This window comes from Zymoseptoria tritici, chromosome 4 (assembly GCF_000219625.1).
Source record: "Zymoseptoria tritici IPO323 chromosome 4, whole genome shotgun sequence".
Lineage (NCBI taxonomy): Eukaryota > Fungi > Ascomycota > Dothideomycetes > Mycosphaerellales > Mycosphaerellaceae > Zymoseptoria > Zymoseptoria tritici.
Genome location: NC_018215.1, coordinates 2,599,297 through 2,617,081, shown reverse-complemented (window position 1 = coordinate 2,617,081; position 17,785 = coordinate 2,599,297). Strand labels below are relative to the sequence as shown.

The 17,785-nt window shown below is 55.0% G+C and overlaps 7 protein-coding genes across 7 annotated transcripts; 2 read left to right on the top strand and 5 right to left on the bottom strand.

Moving 5' to 3' along the window:
- Positions 1-1,338: 1,338 nt before the first annotated feature.
- Positions 1,339-1,953, bottom strand: MYCGRDRAFT_40773 (uncharacterized protein; the record flags this gene model as incomplete). The annotated part of the gene is made up of 1 exon (XM_003853111.1): positions 1,339-1,953. The coding sequence occupies one exon, from the start codon at positions 1,951-1,953 to the stop codon at positions 1,339-1,341; it is 615 nt and encodes a 204-aa protein (XP_003853159.1).
- Positions 1,954-2,276: 323 nt separating this feature from the next.
- MYCGRDRAFT_100069 (uncharacterized protein) lies at positions 2,277-4,928 on the bottom strand (the record flags this gene model as incomplete). The annotated part of the gene is made up of 1 exon (XM_003853110.1): positions 2,277-4,928. One exon carries the CDS (start codon positions 4,926-4,928, stop codon positions 2,277-2,279), a length of 2,652 nt encoding a protein of 883 aa, XP_003853158.1.
- Positions 4,929-6,511: 1,583 nt separating this feature from the next.
- MYCGRDRAFT_92872 (uncharacterized protein) lies at positions 6,512-9,314 on the top strand (the record flags this gene model as incomplete). The annotated part of the gene is made up of 4 exons (XM_003853177.1): positions 6,512-7,203; positions 7,591-7,631; positions 8,075-9,111; positions 9,189-9,314. The coding sequence occupies 4 exons, from the start codon at positions 6,512-6,514 to the stop codon at positions 9,312-9,314; spliced, it is 1,896 nt and encodes a 631-aa protein (XP_003853225.1).
- Positions 9,315-9,514: 200 nt separating this feature from the next.
- On the top strand, positions 9,515-11,153 carry MYCGRDRAFT_71623 (L-galactonate dehydratase; the record flags this gene model as incomplete). Its single annotated transcript, XM_003853178.1, has 2 exons — positions 9,515-9,797; positions 9,852-11,153. 2 exons carry the CDS (start codon positions 9,705-9,707, stop codon positions 11,151-11,153), a joined length of 1,395 nt encoding a protein of 464 aa, XP_003853226.1.
- Positions 11,154-11,196: 43 nt separating this feature from the next.
- MYCGRDRAFT_71621 (uncharacterized protein) lies at positions 11,197-12,153 on the bottom strand (the record flags this gene model as incomplete). Its single annotated transcript, XM_003853109.1, has 2 exons — positions 11,197-11,682; positions 11,873-12,153. The coding sequence occupies 2 exons, from the start codon at positions 12,143-12,145 to the stop codon at positions 11,197-11,199; spliced, it is 759 nt and encodes a 252-aa protein (XP_003853157.1).
- A 1,886-nt stretch (positions 12,154-14,039) lies between these two features.
- MYCGRDRAFT_71618 (uncharacterized protein) lies at positions 14,040-15,728 on the bottom strand (the record flags this gene model as incomplete). The annotated part of the gene is made up of 10 exons (XM_003853108.1): positions 14,040-14,174; positions 14,240-14,313; positions 14,387-14,464; positions 14,518-14,644; positions 14,701-14,726; positions 14,782-14,972; positions 15,025-15,085; positions 15,144-15,328; positions 15,386-15,611; positions 15,671-15,728. Coding segments are annotated over 10 exons (1,161 nt in total), but the record flags the coding sequence as incomplete, so codon positions are not given.
- A 178-nt stretch (positions 15,729-15,906) lies between these two features.
- On the bottom strand, positions 15,907-16,962 carry MYCGRDRAFT_104322 (uncharacterized protein; the record flags this gene model as incomplete). The annotated part of the gene is made up of 2 exons (XM_003853107.1): positions 15,907-16,262; positions 16,346-16,962. 2 exons carry the CDS (start codon positions 16,910-16,912, stop codon positions 16,083-16,085), a joined length of 747 nt encoding a protein of 248 aa, XP_003853155.1.
- Between the last annotated feature and the right edge of the window lie 823 nt (positions 16,963-17,785).

The window sequence follows — 17,785 nt, the reverse complement described above, 5'->3', positions numbered from 1 at the left end:
AGCTCGTCGGTCTTCAAAGGCGCCCGCTCCTCTTGCTCATCTTGCCAGGCTCTCCGCGCTCTCCCCGACACGACCGAATGAAGTGCAAAGTATGGTCCCGAAAGACAAGTAGCCGCTACTTCATCACTCCCTTTCCAGTAGGTGTAGTTCTGAAGAGTATTGACCGCGGATAGATGTGTCCGATGAGCGCCATCGTTTGGCCAGAGCCGTGCGCCATAAATGCGGAGGAATGACGCTGCGGTGTCCAGACTGAGAGTCTCTTCGTCCGTCGGGGGAGTGTTGTATTGCGCTTGCTGAAGGTGGTACTCGGCGAAGAGGTGAAATGTGTCGTGGTGTTCGGCTTTGAGGAACAGTAGGTTGCGGATTGTAGTGAGCTCTTCCCCAGGCGTTGACGTCGAGCAGACTCGCAGGGATGATGGGAGTGTCGGATCCTCCGGTGCATTGCTGTACTTGGTAACAACACTGGACGGGTCGGAGATTCTTGACTTGGCCTTTGGGCGATTCCTCGGAGGTGCATTAATGACTTTCGCATACTCCTTGTCGTTCCTTTTGCGCAAGTTCACCGCGGAGACAATGGTGACGCCCGGCATGTCCTTCAAATGCAGATGATCCACATGAGCGCGAAGGTTGCTGGCGTCGCTGAAGCGTTGGTTCTTCTTGGGATGCGGGCAGAAAGAGCAGAGGCGCTCACAGTTCTGGATGTGGAAGACCGCCGGACCAGCTTCTGGCCACTCATGACTGTGTGTTGGATCTTCGCAGGGCATCGCAATGGGCTCGTCGACGTTGTCGTTTGTCTGATTGATGGCGGGACGAGGTCGATGATGTGGGAAATGTTTCGTTTGGCGTGACGTGAATTCATATCGATAATGCAGCTAGCCGGCTTAGACGAACGAGCGCATACCTCCGTGTTTCCGCTCAAACTGCACCGCATGTGTCTGACTCTGTGGGCTTGGACGGTGCAATCTGCGCCAGGGAACGGAAATACAGTTCGAGGAAGGTGTGTTGTCTTCGCGAGGAATGAAAGCAACGACAAAACTTTCGTCCTTCGAGCTCACACGATACCGACCGAGCTACTGGAGGGCGAGTTGAGTGGTGCGGTTTGAGCGGAGCCATGGAGGTATCTGAACAACACGAAATACGCTTTCACAATGAAGATGAGCAATGAATGGAGAACGAGACATACCTTGGGAATGAAAGACCATTTTCACGTACCTTCAGAAGCAAGACATCTTTCGTGTACATCCTTCAACTCGCTCGGTGTTGTTCATATGGGTATCATCCTCCCCCTCTTGCGCATATCCATGCTGCTGTATCTCTCCGTCCACACCCCAAAGTCACCTACGCCGCCTCCCCACCCCTCCTCATAGCCTCCATCTCCTCCTCTCCCGGCCTCACATGACAAACCTCCCCACACTTCCCACACGTCCTCTCCCCTTCCTCCATCGCCCCAAACCCATTAACCGCGCCCTTAATCTGCGTCCCCAAATCCGTACAATGAAACCCATCCTCATAAACAACCCCTCCACACCCTCGACAATACCACCTCAATTTATCCACACTCCCCTCCGGCCGCGGCTGCTCAATCACAATGCCCACGGTATCCTTGAACCTGACCGGATTATGCGGCACATTCCCAGGTAAGAGGAACATCTCGCCTTCTTTGATGTACACGTCCACGGGCGTCTCTTTCCCATCGATGGTTTGCATGGTTTTGAGCAGCATGGTGCCTTTGTATTGGAAGAAGAATTCCGGGGTCGTGTTGATGTGGTAGTCCGTGCGGGCGTTGGGACCGCCTACGATCATGATTGTGAGGGGGTGGGAGTAGACGCAGTAGTTGTTGATCGGGGGTTGGAGGAGGTGGGAGTTTTCGGAGAGCCATTTGGGGAGGTTGAGGGGGAAGCCGAGAGGGGGAGCGGGGGTGGTGGTGGTGGTGTTTCCGTTGGTGGAGGACATGTCGTCGGTGGATGGAGGATGCTGGGAGATGATAGAGGGACCTTGATGGATATGGAAGGGTCGAAGATTACATGTTAGATACGTGAGGGGCAGAGGTGCAGTGGTTGATGCTTACGATTTGCGTGAATTCAAGGATGACGATGGAAGCCACCGGAACGGAGATACATGTGCGCCGAGATTCGGGTCAACGTCGGGTAATGGGAGTGAGTATGAGGAGCCAACAGGGGAGAGCATCATTCGTCTTTCGGAATGAATAGTGCAGCAAAGGATCACCAATACGGCTCATATACCACTCACTCCTCTGCTACGTGCCATAAATAACCTCACCGCCCCGCCTTCTTCTTCTTCGCCTCCATCTTCTGCCGATCATTCCTTGCCTTCTCCCTCTCCCACTCCTTCCCACCCTGCGCCGCCTCACCCTGTACCTCCGCAACCAATCTGCGATACTTCTTCTCATACGCCACATCCGCCTCCTTCTTCTCCCTGAGCATCTCTCTCGCCATGAAATTCGCATCCTTCCGCAGTTCGCGAATCGCACCTTTCCTCTCCCGCTTGTATTCTGCTGCAAGTTTCTTGCTGTCGCTACGCTCCTTGTCGGGATCGTAGTGCTTGTCGGGATTGTAGGATTCTTCGAATTTGGGGATCGAGGTGCGGATGGGGTTGGGTTTGTGGTGGTGCAGCTCGAGTGGGCGGCGGGCGAGGCGGGAGGTGGAGAGGGCGATTTTGAGGCGTTGGTGGATTGGTTTCGCAGTTGGGATGGATTTGAGGACGGAGAGGAATGGGGTGAACAGTTCGGTGAAGGCGGAAAGTGGAGCGTAGAGGTCGGCCAGCAGGACGAGGTTAGTGAGGTGCGGTGTCGAGAGGGCCGGAGTGAGGGATCTGGTAGACAGCGCCCTCAGAGTGAAGCGGACTGCCTCCGGGATGAGGCGCTTGGAGAGTCGTTGGTATGTGATGCATAGTGAGACGAGGAAGGCGCCGGTGGCGAGGAGGGTTGGCTCGACAGGCTTCGTGGCCGAGGGCACATTGAGACCAAGCCATTTGGCCATGATCGTGATGGCCGGCGTGACGACTTGATGCCAGTGGTCGCTGGTGGGGTAGATAGACCCGATTGCCGTGAGGATGATGAAGTCGCCGGCGTTGGGCTGACCGCGTTCGTGAAAAGCTCTGAGTTGAGCTCGAAAGGCTTCTCCAATTTCCGAAGGGTATGTGCGTGAGAGGGAGTGCAAATGGCGGATGACTTGTTCAATGACCACAAGAGGCTGCTTCTCGTTCCCCATGTATGCCAAGTGCTCTACCAGAGAGCGGGAAAAGTCGGCCATGGATTCCTTGTTGGCCTCGGATAGAGAGGGATGATACAGCGCTCGAATTCGCTGGACGACCGTGATGAGCTGGTCGACCGGAATGTCTTTTACGACATCGAGCAGCTCTTCATGAGATCGGGGGCACGGGTATGTAAATGCCAGTCGTGTACCCGGCGCAACAGCATTCGCACCACTGACTTCAGGCCCTTTTGACTCCACCTCATCTTCCGGTCCGAGAATGCCCGTGACGAACTCGTCCTCTTCGTCGTCGTGGTTCTCCATGTCCAAATCGCTGTCTTCTTCGCTGTCCTGACCACTTTCAACGTCACTCAGTCCAGCATCAGAACCGCTTGCAACGAGGTCATCTTCCAACGCAAATTCATCCTCGTCGTCAAGAACCAGCTGTTCGCTGGGCTTTGAGGCCTTTGTCGGTGGTGCCGAAGACGTGAAACCGAAATCGGCGGCCTCATCACCGTAGTCTTCCTCTTGATCCCCACCATCAAGACCGTCATCTTCCACACCATCGCCCTTGTCAGTTTTCCCGTCCTTCTCATCATCAGACAGTTCCTCTCCTCGCATTCGCTTGAGGCGCTTCTCTTCAAGCTTCTGTAGTTTTGCAGCCTCATCTGCAGCTTTCTCCTCCGCGGTCTTCGCCCGATCAGAAGGCTTCGCACGGGTGTCCGTCGCGAGCTGCTTCATGCGAACATCATAATCCTTGTCTGCCTGCGACCTCTCCATTCCATCCAATAGTTTCTGTCGATCGGGATTGACGATAGGTCCATTAGAGTCGACAGCAGCTGGTACGCTTGCTTTCGGGGGTGGAGGAGGCTTCTTCACGCCTTGAAGGAGGCCGAGAATTTCCCCGAACCCCTTGTCCAGCTCTTCTCGAAGGTCATCATCGTCCTCCTTGACCTTTTGCCTCTCATACTTATGCATTTTCGACTTTGCAATCAGTTCATGCATAACCTCTTTCTTCGTTTTCTTCCTCTCTGGCTGATCGTCCTCGTCACCATCAACCTCTTCCTCGCCTTCCTCGTCCTCGCCTTCATCGCTCTCCCGCCGCCTCTTCCGTGTGAACAGCTCCTCCTCATCATCTTCACTTCCCTCAACGCTCTCATCCTGGAAGTCGTCCGCCACCAAGTCCTCCACCTTCCTCCCTCCATGCGTTAGCAAATCGCCTCCCTCCTCATCACTGCCCTCCAAATCAAACATTCCCCGTCCCTTCGCCTTCCGCTCCTTCTCCCTCGCAAATCTCTGCACTGCCCTTTCCTCCGGCGTCATATCCACATCGCCTTCGCCAATTCTTCGGTCCACCAATCCACCAACTTTGTTCCTTCTCCTCATCTCCGGCAGTAATGTGCCCCGTCTCATCTCCTCGCCTCTTGACTTCGACACCCCAGGTCGATGCAACACAGCTTTGTACCCGCCCCCAGCACCATTGTTGCGGTTGCTGATGCTAGTCGAGGAAAACTTCTCCGGTCGTGAAGAAATCGATTTGTGTTCGAAAGGATTGAAGGAGTCGCGGATTTGTTGGAGGGCGGCGGCGCGATTGTTGCGTTCGGAGGTGGATTTGGAGGACGCGGACTGTTTCTTTTGTTTCTTCGATTTTTGTTGATTGGAGAGACCTTGTTCGCGGAGCGAGGCTTTCAGCCGCTTGAGTTGGGAGGGCGGCATCGTATGGTGTTGTGAAGAGGACGACGAGAGGGTCGCAGATTCAAAAATTTAGATCGCATCGGAGGGTTCGGCGTTAGATGACCGGACTTCGGGCCGGCGCTTCGGGCCGGAGGTCCACCTGTGGGCTCCACGGCTTCACTTGCCGTCTGCTCTGAAACACCACTACCTCCATTCTTCCGCTCAAACTGCACTTCAAACCATACTAAACAGGATATCGCCGACAACACCTTGAGCGCAAAGATCCTGATGCACATCTCTCTAACTTCGGCGCACCTTTCACCATACAGCTATAGCTCAGTCAGCTTGGACGGTGCAGTCTGAGCGGAGACATGGAGGTATGGCTATGCGAGCCGACTGCAGCTTTGGCATTGGACGAAGATTGAAGGACGGAATCGATGGAGAACGAACTGAGAAAAGACTTCTGGCGTCATGTTCGACTTTGCCGATTCAATGTGCTCCCAGCTTGGGTTCGACATACAGCCTGAAGAATTGCTCAAATGCTCTACACGCGGTCAGCCTCTCCGCGCTTCCCTTGAAGTCCTCTCCACTTCTTCTCCTCCCGTGGACGGCAGCGTCCTTTTAATTGCCGTCCAGAATCAACAAGACCACAGCCAGAACGCTATGATCATTGCTCTCGCCTGAAGCCTGCGATGTCGAAGCGCGAATGCCCAGCTCAGCCCTCAGCGCCGTGCGTATAGCCTTGATGAGCGCATTGCAAGTTTTGGTTAGCGAGATGTAGTCGAGCTCCATGTCAACCAGCACTACAGGCAAGTATGTTTGGAAGCGGGAGAGGACTTGTGCGGGATTGAGTTGTCGACGTCTCCCGATGGTTGATGTGTTGTTCTTCGATATCGTTGTCCGGGTGGGCCTGACCGCATGCTCTTCGATCTGAGATTCGAGTTGTAGGAGGGCGTGTTCGACGCTGCCCTGACTGTCAAGCAATTCCTCAACGACTCGGACGCAGCGCCGCAACGGAGCTTCCAAGGTTGCTTTTTGTCAAAATTTGCGCCGGTGACTCCGCTCGCGTTGGTTCGATACTCCAGCGGAGTCTTCGCGGAGTCTTTGGGCCAAGGCTTTCGCGAAGAGTGCATTCACGTGGAGATCAATAATGCGGTCCATGTCTGGCCACATGACGAGCCGACGGGAACGTGCAGTGCAGTAGGGACTGCAAATCACCGCGGGCTGTACATAGATGGAAAGCTGTCGTGTGCAGCATGCGGTCGCATAGAGCGCCGTCCAGGCATATGGTGAACCCAGGTCGCAGCTCGTTTTACAGTCACCTCGCAAGTCCCACCAACCCCAGCCCGGGATTCGACTGACAATGCTTTGATGCGCTCCTGCAGTCAGCGCTGTACGTTGACGTGGATGAGAAACCATCGAGACTGTCTTCCTTTGAACCGCGCAGTCGATGCAAGATGCTCTGGCGACATCTGCATGGATGTCCATACCGGCGAGGTTGATGTCTTCAGAAGTGAGGAAACGCGAAAAGTACACGTCAAGCTTTACGCCAAGAACTCGACACGTCTTCCTTCTCCTCGGGCTGTCTTCTTCTTGCAACAACACCGACATCAGCATCGGCGAACATGACAGCCATTTCGAGGAAGCGAGAGTGCGAATATGGTGTCGGCGACGAGAGTGCAGTCTCCGCGAAGCACTCGCGGCTCGACTTGACCAAATTGACTCCAGCCATGCTGGAGCAGCCTCGCCTGACGCTGGCGAAAAACCAAAGAATCATCCGAGAGATGCAGAAAGACGCAGATCAAAAGCGCCGAAACATGGTCGCACGTCCTCCCAGCTCGGAACACGATTTCAACTTCATGTCAGTCTCTGCTATTGGACCATTCCTCGAAGACCTGCACGCCACGAACGCCTACCTTCAGAGCATTATCGAAGCAGAGGTCCCGGACGATGGCAGTATATCGCTGAACGAAGAAACCGGCATCAAGCGTGCGTCTTTCTTGGGACTGCCGCAAGAGCTGCGAGACAGAATATACGCCATGGCGATGCCTTGGGGTAATATCCATGTTCAGCATCATGGTGGCAGTTACTCAGGCGGAAGTAATAGTGCACCGAGTTACAACCCCGGAGCTGGCTTCACGCGGCATCTGTGCAGATGCGAGGGCACTTCGACGGATGATGAAACCGAGACCAAGAAGTGGATCGATGACGAAGCAGATTGTTGGTATTCCGACTACGAGTCCCGCCACTCTGATTGTTGGTACTGTTCCGACCGAGATGGTGGAGCGGCAGTGCCGCGCTGGCCTTTCGCTCCACTGTTCGTCTGCAAGCAAACATACGATGAATTGTGTGGCGAGGTATACCGCAAGAACGCCTTCTCGTTTCGCTATCCCCACGATCTGCATGCATTTGCCACGAAGATTCCAACGAAACATGTATCGCTCGTTCGCGACTTGCGGCTGCGTGTTTACATGGGCAGTTCACGTGACGGACTCTTTCACCAACATCCTGCAAAATCGGTCGCAGTTTGCCGTGCTTTCTCTGGAGTTCGCAAGCTGCATGCCACGCTAGAACTGGCCTTTTGGAAGATGCCACAAGCGCGAGACGCCTTGAAGACGGACTGGAAGATCAATCACTGGGCCCGAGGTTTGCTGAACTTTGGTTCTCTTCCTCTGGAGCATGTTTCTATCCTTGTTCATGACAGTGAGGAGAAGCATTTCCACTGCGAGACGCCAAGCATGATTCGTAAGCATCTCCTAGATGATGATGAGCGCCGAACGTGGGCCGCTGCAATACGTGATCAGCTACTGGCGCCATGGGATCGCGATACTGTGCTTTTGTCGTTACATGCTTGCAGACGACAGGAGGAACAGTACCACAGAAGGCTTTGTTACAGTAGAGTCGGGTTTTGTGGGGAGTCTTGTCCTTCAGCGATCCCGGAGGAGCGCATTCCATGATGATCGCAACCCAATTGCTGCAAAACTGCCTCTTTGCGACGATGAACATCAGTCAAGAGGGCCATGGCAAGCGGAATCGATTGCCAACATCATCACGATTGTTGACAAGATGAGCTTCGGACACCCCTGTCACAATGCCACGTCCATGCGAGCTCTCGCGTGACATTAAGCTTTAGGCAAACGCGTTCCTCGCGTCTGACCTTCCATCAATCGTCAGCATTGTTCGCATAGACATGCTCATCGCCGACAAGATCATCAGTTCCGAGCTTGATGCAGCACCTCCACTTTGTCCGGAACCGAGCGACAGGATGGCCAACCTGATGGATATCCCCGACGCAGTCCGAAGGAGGATCTTTGCTCATCTCTGGCAAGACTCTCGATCTATTGCACTTTGCGATCCGGCCCAGCTGGAGGCGGAAAGGTACGAAGATATGAGGCGCTTCCCAGAATCCCCTACGACAAACTACCCACCGGCGGACAAGAACAGCGCAAGACCTACAACAAACACCGCTGCCAAATCGAGACTCGACGGTGCAACACCACCTCCATACATAGCCATTCCGAGCATCAAATTTCGCACGAAAGCTTTCATCGCTAGACACGCCAATGACGATGAGGATGAAGACGGTGACGAGGCTCAAGCACCGCGCTACCGTCTTGTCACCAGAAACCACTTCACTCTGGACCTCCTCCGAGTCAACCGTTGCCTCCACGATGCTGCCAGCTCATACTTCTATGCAACGACGACCTTCGTCTTGGACTCCGATGCCATTGCCAGCATGCGCTTCCTGTCGTCTTTGCCGGACCATGCTCGGAAGTGTATTCAGTCCGTCACACTTACCGGCAACACTCTTATGACCGACGATGGCTCGAATAGGATATCTTGGTCTGGGAATCCAACACGTCCGCACTACAAGGACGATCGGCGGCTGGAACTCGTTGCTCCATTCACGGCCTTCCTGGCTTCTCACCTATCGTCGCTGCGAGAAGTGTCTTCATACGTCCCATGCGGCGGCGCAGAGGATTGGTATCCGCCACTGGCTCCGGAGGAATTGCTCAAGCTGCTAAAGTATGGTCGTATTGACAAGCTCAACTTTGTATTCATGGGTGAGGACACGGTTGAGACTCTTGAAGGTGAGAGGCGGTCGTCGAGGGACATCTACAGTGCCCTGATGGGTCCGTGGGCGGAGAAAATTGTAGGTCCCATCTCGTGGAGCTGGGGCGAGAGAGATCTGGACATGGGCAGTGACGGAACTACACAAGCTGTAGTGTGTTGCCACATGGTCCCTAATCCTGGTCATTGAACACGGTTTATCAATCGTGAGATGTAACTACATCGTGAAAGTCGTCGGAATGCAGAATTTCAGTGCGCCACCCAGAAACTCTCCCACCGGCTACTGACGGCGTTTGCGTGTTCATCGTCTGCACGCTCTCGAATGTGCAATGCGGCCAGTCTTACAGCGATCGTTGAACCATGCTAGCAGAGTAACACTGTGGCGAACAGTGCCACCACCGCCGGGGTCTGTCGGAGACATTTCCAAGATCGGTCTCGATGCCTCGTATCGGGAGTCGCGCCACTTTCTTCAGACTACTCGTATCCCGGCTAAATTCATCGACAAGGACGACCTCACTCGCCTTAAAGCGTCGTTGCCCATCAATGTATTTTCAGGCTATTTGTCTCGTGGCTGAAATATCGTTTCTCAATCGCCTTTTCATCGGACGGGAAGCTTGATCGTAGCCAAGTAGCCTACCTGAGATTCTTGACTACAGCTCGGGTCGGTTGGAGACGGAAAAGTGGACCACTGCGGGAGCTTTCATCACCTCACCTGTGTCCTCCTGCTCTTTTTGAGCTCCTTTCACAATGGGTGTCCTGATAGAACCCAGTGATCCACACGACCGAGCAGACAAAATGGTCACAATCACAAGCATCACCACGCGGGATGTCCGCTTCCCTGTGAGTACACTCCAACGTCCATCATCCTCCAGCACGCCCTCTGACACACCACAGACCTCCCTCGACAAAACCGGCTCCGATGCCATGAACGCAGCAGGCGACTACTCCGCCGCATACTGCATCCTCCACACCGACAGCCCTCACTCCGGCCACGGCATGACCTTCACCATCGGCCGCGGCAACGAGATCGTCTGCCACGCCATCGCCGCCCTCTCCGAACGAGTCAAAGGAAGAACCCTCTCCTCCCTCGTCGAAGACTGGGGCAAGACCTGGCGGTTCCTCGTCGCGGACTCACAACTCCGCTGGATCGGACCCGAAAAGGGAGTCATCCATCTCGCGCTCGGAGCCGTCGTCAACGCAATCTGGGATCTCTGGGCGAAGACGCTAAACAAACCCGTCTGGCGAATCATCGCCGACTTCACCCCTGAAGAATTCGTGCAATGCATCGACTTCCGGTACATCACCGACGCCTTGACGAAAGACGAAGCCCTCTCCATCCTGCGTGACGCGGAATCAACCAAGCCCCAACGCATCGAAGAAGCCCTCGCATCCCGCGCCGTGCCCGCCTACACCACCTCCGCCGGCTGGCTCGGCTACGGCGAAGCGAAAATGAAGTCCCTGCTACAAGAAACCCGCGATCAAGGCTATCGACATTTCAAACTCAAAGTTGGCACCTCCCTCGCTGAAGACAAACACCGCCTCAGTATCGCCCGGGAGGTCCTCGGGTACGACAAGGGGAATGTCATCATGGTGGACGCGAATCAAGTCTGGGACGTGCCGGAGGCGATTGCGTATATGACTGAACTGGCGGAGTTCAAACCCTGGTTCATCGAAGAGCCGACTTCACCGGACGACGTGTTTGGTCACAAGACGATTCGGGAAGCGTTAAAGCCGATGGGTATCGCGGTGGCGACGGGAGAGATGTGTCAGAACAGAGTCATGTTCAAGCAATTCCTGCAACAAGGAGCGATAGACGTGTGTCAAATCGACGCATGTCGAATGGGTGGTGTGAACGAAGTGCTGGCTGTGCTGCTCATGGCGAAGAAGTTCGGCGTGCCGATTGTGCCGCATAGTGGTGGCGTGGGACTGCCGGAGTATACGCAGCACTTGAGCACGGTGGACTATGTGTGTGTGAGTGGGAAGCGCTCGGTGTTGGAGTATGTGGATCATTTGCATGAGCATTTCTTACATCCGAGTGAGGTTGTGGATGGGTTTTATAAGACGCCGTTGGAGGCGGGGTATTCGGTGGAGATGAAGGAGGAGAGTATGAGGAGGTTTGAGTTTCCGGGTGAGGAGGGGGTGAGTTGGTGGAGGACGGAGGAGGCGAGACCGATTTTGGAGGGGGTGAAGATTTGAGGAGAACGCAGGCTTCGTTTGCGAAGATAGATGAATATGACAATCACACCCATTGCAATCCTAACCCGTGCATCTCCACCGCCAGCCTGAAAAGGTAGTCCAGACTCTCCGCCTGCGTCTTCGCTTGCACCACATCTCTTCCCCACACATACACCCCGTGCCTCTTCACCAACACCGCACACGCCTCCGGCCACTCCTTCATCGCCGCTTCCAGACTGTCCTTCAAGTCCTCCTCATGCGCTGTATTCTCGATGATGGGCACCTTCAAGGTGTCAAAGTATCCCAGGTTGCCGAGTTTACGGCCACCTTCAGCGATAGTGGTGCTGCCTGTTCCAGTGCGTGAGAGACCTTTGATCTGTTCGATTTCGCGGATTGCGAAGTGGTCTGTCGCTCCGTTATTTTGCTTGCCCGTTCCGACGATCAAGGTAATGAGAACAGCCCATTGGGAGTGTGTGTGGATGCAGCAGTGGGCGTCGCGGACTTTGTAGGTGGAGAGGAAAAGTGGTGTGCAGGCTGAGGGTTTGAAGACCTACCGGTGGAGAGAAAAGGGTTTCAGCGAGTGATTTGAAGCGAAAGAAGTCGGGCGAGAAAGATGCTGCATTGCGGATGTTATGTAGGTATGTAGTCTTCCTCGTCTTCTGATCCTCTTCTGATCCAAGCTTTCTCTTCCCGTCTCGCATTGTATCTCTTCCCACCCCGAACGAAAGAAGATCACCTACCTCTGGCCTCCTCAAATACTCTCCACTCTTCCAGTCCATCACGAAGATGTCCTTCGGCGACATCAACTCCTTCTCGACACCCGAGGGAGCCAGATACACATGATCGCCGTGCCGGATCGAGATCCCTCCACCGGTGCCCGTCACCCAGCCGTGTGTATAGAATTGCTTGCAGAGCGTGGGGATGTGGTTGGCAGGGTGGAGCGGGTCGTCGGAGATTATGAGAGCGTCGGCGTCGGTGGTAGAGAGCTCGGCGAAAGGCGTGGAGGCGGACATCGCAGCGGTGTTGAGGAGGGTGAGATGAGTAGGTAGAAACGAGAGATGTGGAGGTGGTCGTCGTCAATGCCGTTTCACGAGGCGGAGCAGCTTTTTCGTTCCTGCCTGAGGCACACAAAATCGTTCAAGTCCTCACGCATTGCCCTTTCCGATCGATCAACATCACCTTGCCGACAAACCCCAGTCATGATCACATGAAAGCGCCCCGCATTCCAAGTGAATGTAGGTCCCCTTTACCGGCAGCAATGGCTGTCCCGATCACGATCACCTCCTCCTCGCCGACTGCTACACAGCCCAAAGCACCGACTTCTACACGTATGTGCACATATATTCTTGCTATCGAAGCAAAGTCACTGACACATTTCAGATCGGCTTCCGACACAATCGGCCGCAGATGCGCTGCAAGATGTTTCTGGCGATTCCAAACACGCCTTCGTCTCAAGCGGCCTCAAGTCTCTGGATCATGCTTTGGTCGGCAGCTCGCCTGGAATGACGGGAGGGTTCGAACGTGGGAAGGTGGCGGAGATCTGGGGACCTGCTGGGAGTGGGAAGACTTCGCTGGCGTGAGTATCTAATTTCGAAAGGCGAGAAGGATTCTTGCTGATTTGATGCTATGACACAGTTTCCAGGCTGCTGAAGCAGCGATCAAAGCAGAAGGGCATGTGGTATGGCTAGGTAAGCACATTTGCTCTCTTGTCCGCATCCTCTGTTCTGACATTGACTTGCTTCACAGATTGCAAGAATCCTCTCGCCGCCTTCCGTCTGGCCTCAATATCGCCATCCTCATCGTTCCATTACGCCTCCCTTCCTACCCTCTCCCACCTCCTGTCTTTGACCCAGCACCCACCGTCTCCCTTTCCACCACCATCAACCTCTCTACTCGTCGTCGACAATCTCTCCACACTTCTCGACCTGGACTATCCGCGAACCAATAACCCTACCAACGCCACGCCTGCTCAAAAGTGGACCGCCTCCCGACGCTACGCTGTGCTCGCATCTCTCATCACCTCTCTACAGCGTCTGGCCGCTGTGAACCACCTTGCAGTCCTGGTAACGACATCTTGTGCGGCGCGGATGCGACCAGGGACGAACATGGGCGCTGCTTTGGCGCCCGGTGTCGGTGGCTCGGAATGGGAAGCCGGAATCTGGAGTCGAATCGTGATGTTGCAGGATTTTGGCGGTAGAGTGGTTGGACTGCAGAAAGTGGGCGGTGTCAACATCTGGCCGCTGGATCCGGTGGGCGGGATTGGTGGAGTCATTGGAGTCGAGATCGATGCTGGGGGAAGGCTGCTGGAAAGGGTTGTAGACTTGACCGATGTGGAAGGGCAGAGCTCTTCGCCGGTTGTGATTGTTGCGCCTCCTCCTGTGAAAGCAGATGCTGGTCAAGGCGTCGGCAGAAAGAGGGCGTTCGTGGAGATCGAAGACTCGGAGGAGGAAGGAGATGAATACGGGTGGGGTGATGAGGATGACGCTGCTATCGTGGGCGCCGAGAGCGTAGCAGACCCTGCGCTCCAAGCTGAGACAGCAGGCAGCGAGGGCGAGACGACACAAGCGGCTCTCGCAATCGACGGTGAAGCTGGGACCGCAGACGGAGAAGTGAACAGCGAGACGCAGACCGATATAAATGACCAAGGACTACCGTGAACATCGGCACACTTCCGGAGACTTTTCCATTAATAATCCGACTACTTGACGACAACAAACGCAAAATGGCGTGCGACGGTCGACCAACTACCGGATCTAGCAATACCAGACGGAAATCGGACGGTTCAATTAGCTCCCAGCTGCAGGCTCGACGGAACAGTCGACTACGCGCCACTAGGCGACCGCATCCTCCGCATCCGGAATCCAGACAGTCATCCGATCATATAGAGCGTCGGCAGATGCCATCCTCTCAAGCGAGAATAAGCTGCTTCTCCTTCTTCAGCTTCTTCACCGTTGCCACGGAAACATTCAGCACCTGTGCCACATATGGTGCGGGAGTGAGGGCAAGCCATTGTGTCAGACTGATGTCGGCAACTCTGTCGGCCTGGAAGAATGTTCGTGGTTAGCACTGGATGGATCTGTGTGATGATGGCGGCGACGATGACGGACCTTGAAAACCTCGATCCACACCAAGTCCTCAGTCTGGGAGGTGTTCTCGACGTAGTGGCCTGAGTTATCGGGGACTGCAGTCGAGGAAGGAAGATTCAGTCAGCAGGTGTCACTGGGTGGAGTGGGAAGGCCGGTGCTGAGACTTACAAACGGCAGTATCGCCTGCGGAAAAGTCGAAGGTTCTCGATCTCGCGTTGCCGGCGAAGATGGTTGCACGACCTTGGCCTACAGCGAACGGTGTCAGAACCTCATCACGAAACCCCCGGAGCAAGCCGTACCTGATACGAAGTAAACCCATTCCTCAGCTGTGGGATGCCAATGCAATTCTCTCAGAGCACCGGGCTTGAGTGTCACAACACTGGTGGCCAAAGTCTTCGAGATCGGGAAACTGCGAGAATCGAAGATCTAGAGCCCCGGTCAGCATGACCGTGGACGATGGACACGATGAGGATGCTGCGTACCTGAATGGTGCCACCACCGCCGGGAGCTGTTGGCCAAAGTCAGCGTCAAGGACTTACCCACGAATTTAATTCAGAGCATACCAACGATCGGCGCCACATCTTTGCTGTGCTTGACATACGACCCATTGCCATCGGCCAAATTGCCATAGGGGTGGTCGATGCCTTCGCCACGAGCTCCGTCGCTGGAGTTTGTCGCTGCGACAATGTAGGGAGTTTGTTGAAGGCCCGCCAGTTCGGACTCATTGACGCCCAGGCTGCGGGCCAAAATGTCACTACAACACTGTCAGCGAAGTTGAAGTGTGCTGCATCATTCATCGGACATACCGAGGAGTGTGAGTAATCCAGTCATCAACATTGAATGTGGTGCCGGGAGCTTCGAAGTCGCCTTCGGAATCCGTCAGCAACCATGGCCCGTCAAGAGAGTATTTCCGCGAACAACTCACCCTCGTCAAACACCAAGAGGAACTCATTATCATCGTCCAGCCCTTCGACGCCGTGGGCCGCTCCCTTGGGGAAGTACCACACATCTCCCTTCTCGAGGACATCGTACTGGTTCTTTCCATTTTCATCGACGGCGGAGACGGCGACGCGGCCTGCGTAGACATAGCCCCATTCGGCGACTTTGTGCCTGAACGAGAAGCGTCAGCGATTCCTGCAACCCTCGGAGGCGAGACGAAATCCTTACCAATGCAACTCTCGCACGGCTCCTTTCTTAAGATGCTGCTGGGCGCCGAATATGTCCTTGGAGGAAGGCAAGTCGGTGATCAATTGTTGACGAACCCAGCCGCCACTTAGAAGACGAGTCTTGGAATCGGAAAAGCGCCACTTGAGATTGGGGACGTTGCCTGCATCGGTAGTTTCCTGTCCGAGGTTTGATGGGCTTTGGAGGTCGATTTGTCGGTTGGTACCGCCTGTCATTGACCGTCAGCTTCGACTGAAAGTGACCAGATCAATGAGATCTGAAACCCACCTGACAATGGTCCACCTTTGCCGGTAGAACTGATTGGGTTGCCATCGGAGAACCCTCCTTGACGGTAGTATCCCTTGGCCGATGTATCTGGAGCCTCGTACTCCGCGTCTCTCTTCTCGTTGCCAGAGGAGTACTCATAACGCAGGTGCTTGGAGTCGGCGGTGGATGGAAGGTGACAATTGGCTGGCTGCTCTTGAGCTGGCTTGTCCAGAGGCGTGGCAGAGGTATATTCGAGGACGTTGAGAGCCAGGGCTCCAGTTACGAGATGGAGGAGCTTCAGTCTGACGGAAGGATCCAGTTACCCGGTGTGATTTGCATCCCCGAACGGGACCGGCTTCGCTGTAGATATGCTCGATGTCGCCGTTCATCAGCATCAACGTATGTTAGCCTATCCCAACCTCAAGCTGCCTTCCTACTTCGACACCTTGGACCTGCTCCTTGACCTTCGTCGATACCACGCATACTCCGGCTTCGTCTCATCCGCCAATTCTAATGACACCTTCCCTCGTCTCAATCGCGACGTATGCTCAAACAGTAGATCAGTACCGCGCTGATCCATGTCCCGCAGGATGATAATGTACTCCGGGTCGAGCTGTATATATAAGTTAGCACCACCGTCTACGGGTTAGAAAGAGACTGATGAATTGTGGATAATTGAGGGCGGCGGCCACATACGTGATCATATTCCCAGGGGATGTGGTAGTAATTCAACGTCTCCACGGAGAGGTACTTGCGGTGGACTTTGGGGTAAACGGGGGCGTCAGGCGGGTGGGAATCGCTCCCGGCAGCGAGCGCGGTCGTGTCATGCGTCGACTCCACCTGTTTCCTGGATTCGCTAGGGATCTCCTCGTCGACAAGGATGTCGATGGTCTGTTGCGTATAGCCCATGTTAGAGAGACGTTTGCGCATTTCGGTCTGGAAGTTTTCTTCTTCCTCTGTTGCTTCGCGCTCCATCTTTTCCTTTTTCTCTGCTTGAAGCCGGACAAAGTCGTCGTATTTTCGCTCTTCTTCGTCTTTGGCGTCCTGTTCGCGCTGCTTGTATTCAAGATACGTCTCTCGTCTCTCCTTCTGTTCAAATGCCGTCTCTTCCACCTTATACGGACGCCGCTCACGCTCAACGTTCCCCAGGGGTCCCTGCTCGCGTATCTTTGCTCCGCCCTGAGGATGAGGTGGGTACCTTGTTGGCGGGTACGGCACCAACGGGAATGCACGCGATGGATCGCGGTCGTCATCCTCCTCCATCGCGCGGTTGTAGATATGGAACGTCGGTGTCGGACTATGGCCACGGGATCGGCTGCGGTAGCGTCCAGAGCCCCCGGGTCGATCACGCTCCCACTCCGCCTGATCCTCATCGATCGGCTGTCGTTGGTGCTGTGACGATGCGAAGTCGTCTGCAGCCTGTTCCTCGTCGATGGCTCGGTGCTGACGGCCTTGAGGTTCAGCAAGTCGACCCTGATCGGTGTCGATGGCTTGATGGCGTCCGCGATCAGACGTGGCTATTCCCTCGCGCTCTATGTCCGCGGGTCGCACTCGCCTAAGCATTTCGACGAATGGCTGTTCTGGCTTATCCTCTGTCGAGGTGTTTTCGTCCTCTCCTCGCGGCCCTTGTCGTGGATCATCTTGCATAGAGGCGTTTCTCGCCTCCCAAGCGCTCGCTCCGAGGGAGCTCGCGTGATCGCTGAGAGCGGTCACGGAGGGAGGCGGAGCTGCCTTCTCAAGTCCATTCTCGGAGAAGGAGGTAGTGCGGGACGGTGTAGTGTCATAGTTCTCGTCTTCGGAGGCTGCCTCATCGCTCGGATTGGATTCGAAGAGACCAGGGTGACGATCACGAACAGAGGGGTCCTTTGTGGGATGGATAATGTCGAGAACCTCAACGCCGACGGCACTTGCGGGACCAGACTCATCGGCGACGGAGGCCCCCTCCTTGGCGGGACTGAGATCCCGTATGATATCCGACATACTCGACACTGCCTCTGTAACCTCTGTTCTCACATCGGCGTCGTCCGATGGAGTCACTGAAAATAATCGTGGAGCTCAGCAAGCAACTCCAGCTCGTCCGGGTTCATGTTCGCGGGTTCCAACCGTACTGCCAAGAATAGATCCTGATAGCCTGGT